Source organism: Syngnathus scovelli, chromosome 1 (assembly GCF_024217435.2).
Source record: "Syngnathus scovelli strain Florida chromosome 1, RoL_Ssco_1.2, whole genome shotgun sequence".
NCBI classification, from domain to species: Eukaryota; Metazoa; Chordata; class Actinopteri; order Syngnathiformes; family Syngnathidae; genus Syngnathus; species Syngnathus scovelli.
Window position 1 is genome coordinate 27753912 of NC_090847.1, and position 3214 is coordinate 27757125.

The window sequence follows — 3214 nt, forward strand, 5'->3', positions numbered from 1 at the left end:
TATTTGAAGATCTGCCAGTTCCAATCGTAGTTAGAATATAATAGAATAGAATAGAATAGAATAGAATAGAATAGAATAGAATAGAATAGAATAGAATAGAATAGAATAGAATAGAATTTATTATCACTGTAGTGCAAAAATTGGAACAACTTGTCGTGAAAAAAAGAATACAGAAGGACAACGCAAACAAAATTTAAATTACAAATAAAAATAATTGAACCAATACAAGCAATTTGGACAGTTGAAAGTCCTCTTCCCATACATATATTTCACATATTAAAAAACGTTCACGCTAGTGTTGCATTCTCGCGTCTTCTCGCGAGAGGTGAGCCGCAGCGTTTGGCCAATTGGAAGGCTTACGGTTCAGGCGCGCTACTTGAATAAGGAAGTTTATTCCCTCTCCATAACACCGCTGAAAAAAAAGTTGATTTCTGTCAAAAAATGAGCGAGGAATCCGGAGTATTGACGTTTGGAAGCGAGGACAATCTGCATAAACAGGGTGAGAAAACAAACACGTGTTGTTTGGTTATTTTACCGTCTCGTATGAGATACAGTCACGCTTGCTAACGAGATAACACTATGTTGTTGGACTTTCGCACAGTTTTGGCCTCGTTTCTACTATGTGACATGACAGAGGAGGACCTGAGGCAAAACCCCAAGTTCTGTGAACTCTTGACCAGTCTTGCACATCGTGTAGATAAAACTGGACTCACTGCCCCACTAAAAACTGAGCTGGAGAAGGTATGATCAGGCATTTAGGGAATCAAATACATTTGCAGTATGTTTTAGTCCCTGCAAAGTGTTAGTTTGTTATACCTTTAGTATTTCTTTTTTTTTTTTTTTTCTTCAGGCTAAGCAGAAACTGCTGCCACAGCGGCGACTCTGGCTGCAGTCTGAGAGCATCCACAGAGCGCTTCAAGAGATGATCCAAGACCACAAAATCCGGAAACATCGTGCCGGTGTGCCACCTGATGAGAACATGGTACACGATTAACAGACATCCCGATTTGAGCAAACAATTGTGAGTCAATTTCCTGCAGGAATCTTCCATGCAGCTAACGCATGTACTTTATGAACCAGTTTTACGAGACCATGGAAAAATGCCTTCTAGTGGCCCAATGTGCAAGACAGCTGGATCCCAGCGACACCACCCAAATGGACCGGCCCTCCATTTTGGGTTTGAGCCCCCAAGACGTCATGGCGCTCATGCCTTCTGAGAAAGTATGTGATCAAAACACACTGACTTTCATTTTCCTTGTGCTAATGTTTCTTGTAATTCACAGAATATACAAAAAATGAAGGAGCGTGTATATGGAGTGCTTGAGGAACATCTCAAGAAAAAGTGTTTTAATTTCCTCCTCTACTATCAACCTGAATGGGGTCTGTTTCCTTTTTCACACTTCAGTTGATCATCCTGTTAGTTTCTTGTGTAACTATTAAGAGTGTGGCCTTTGCTATTTTTTTTAGAGAATCATAGCGACTCTCTGAATCACTGCAAGTTGTCTAATCTGTCCGCACAACTGGATAAAGACAAAAACAAGGTTGAAGATCTGAAGCAAAGCAACCGTGAAAAGACAGTTCTCCTCCAAAGGCAGACACAACTGTACCTTTCTGTAAGATGCATATAGTACATTTTGTAATTTGAAAAAGTCCACAAATGAAAACATCTAGCGTGGTATTTACCCCCTGCAGGAGATGACAAAATGTATCCAGCTCCTTCAGTCTTTCATCCTGGAGACCCGCTTGAAGACACAAATCGATTTGGACAGGAAGAAATTGGGCTACTTTGAGGGCAAATCCGAATTAGTCTTGGAAACAATCATGTAATGAGTTGAATCTTTTAATACACTGGTTTAATTTTTAAAAAAATAATTCATCTGTTTATTCATTCATCTTTTTTAGGTCTCAGTTGGTTGCAATTAAGCTGGAAACGTACACAGTTGACTCGATTTCTACCCACAAAGAAATAAGGCAAGAGGAGTTGCTATATTGAGTCTTGCATGTAACAGCTTTGTTTTGAGAAACGTGATGCATATTATTTTTTTTTGTTATTCCCGAATTGCAGAAAAAAATTGGAGTCAGAGCTGAGAACCTGCCGGGCAGAGAAACAGTCTTTGGAGTCAAAGTTGGCCTCTTTTGAGATCTTGGGCAAGGAATTTGAGGCCCTGGCTCAGCAGTATGGCAAATTACGAGAGCAAATTGAAATTCAAAAATGGGCTCTGAAGGAATTTACCAAGTACAATGACAAGTGATGAGACTCCCTGACCTGAGGTTAACAAACATTCAAAGGTAACATCATGAAAAGCCTTCAGGATGTTGACTTGTTTTAATATATTTGTATAGAATTTGAGTCTGTCTTTGTAATATTTGTTCATGAAGTTACACTGTATACTTTCTCCCTGTTCCCCACATTGACTAAATAAACATTCAACAAGAGTGGGCTGCCTTTTAAATTTGATGTCGTATTATAGTATGGGTATACTGAACATTAGTGTAAGATCATCCAATTTTCCCTGCCAATATTTAAAATTAATTTGATGTACATTGAATGTTTTGAGGGAAATGTTTAGGGTGTCATTTATTTTAATCCCACAAAAATTCAGCGGGTGTCAGTTATATGCCATTTTTCGTTGTTCATGGAAACGATCGTGCAAAGATTAATTTTTTTTTGATAGTAGAAAGTCGATTTGTGTGTACACCTGTTCCCAAAGTCATTCATACAAGGGAATAATAGATTTATTCAACTGTACATGCCCAGATTTCACTTAAAACAGATTAGTGAGTAAAATTATCTTTTAATTTCAATATATTTAAACCATGTGTGTACCTTTTTTTTTTTTTGGTAGGTTTTTTCTTTAAAGTAAAAGATGTGATTTGCGTCAAAAACTTGCTTAACATTGCTAATATATCCAGGAGGAAAAAAACAAACGTAAAAATGTTGGCGAGTGAGACACTGAATTGCTTGTAATGAGCAAAAACAACCACAAGAGGGCAGCAAGAGAACATTCAGGGAAATATTTACTGAAATTCACCCCCGCTCCCGACATATTCCCGATACGTTTTGTTAGTATAGTAAAGACATGATTCCTCAAGTATTTCTTATTTTTTCGACAGATTTTCCCAAAGACAACCAGAAGTGAGTTGCGTATCACGAGACCCGGAAGCGAGTGTGAGTAAAGCATCCCACTTGGCCACGCCCCCTGTTGGCCTCCTC

The 3214-nt window shown here is 38.4% G+C and overlaps 1 protein-coding gene across 1 annotated transcript; it reads left to right on the top strand.

The window, feature by feature from the left end:
• The first annotated feature begins 319 nt into the window (after positions 1–319).
• Positions 320–2436, top strand: haus4 (HAUS augmin-like complex, subunit 4). The gene is made up of 9 exons (XM_049739125.2): positions 320–499; positions 602–741; positions 851–982; positions 1081–1221; positions 1284–1380; positions 1468–1613; positions 1693–1823; positions 1903–1971; positions 2066–2436. Exons 1-9 carry the CDS (start codon positions 442–444, stop codon positions 2250–2252), a joined length of 1101 nt encoding a protein of 366 aa, XP_049595082.1. The 5' UTR covers positions 320–441; the 3' UTR covers positions 2253–2436.
• The last annotated feature ends 778 nt before the right edge of the window (positions 2437–3214 follow it).

What these genes read in the sequence shown, in the direction of transcription:
- haus4 (XM_049739125.2), top strand. Translation starts at nt 442, where the DNA reads ATGAGCGAGGAATCCGGAGTATTGACGTTTGGAAGCGAGGACAATCTG. An exon ending in TAAAAACTGAGCTGGAGAAG is followed by an intron (nt 742 to 850) that starts GTATGATCAGGC and finishes TTTTTTCTTCAG; the next exon opens with GCTAAGCAGAAACTGCTGCC. An exon ending in TCTACCCACAAAGAAATAAG is followed by an intron (nt 1,972 to 2,065) that starts GCAAGAGGAGTT and finishes CCCGAATTGCAG; the next exon opens with AAAAAAATTGGAGTCAGAGC.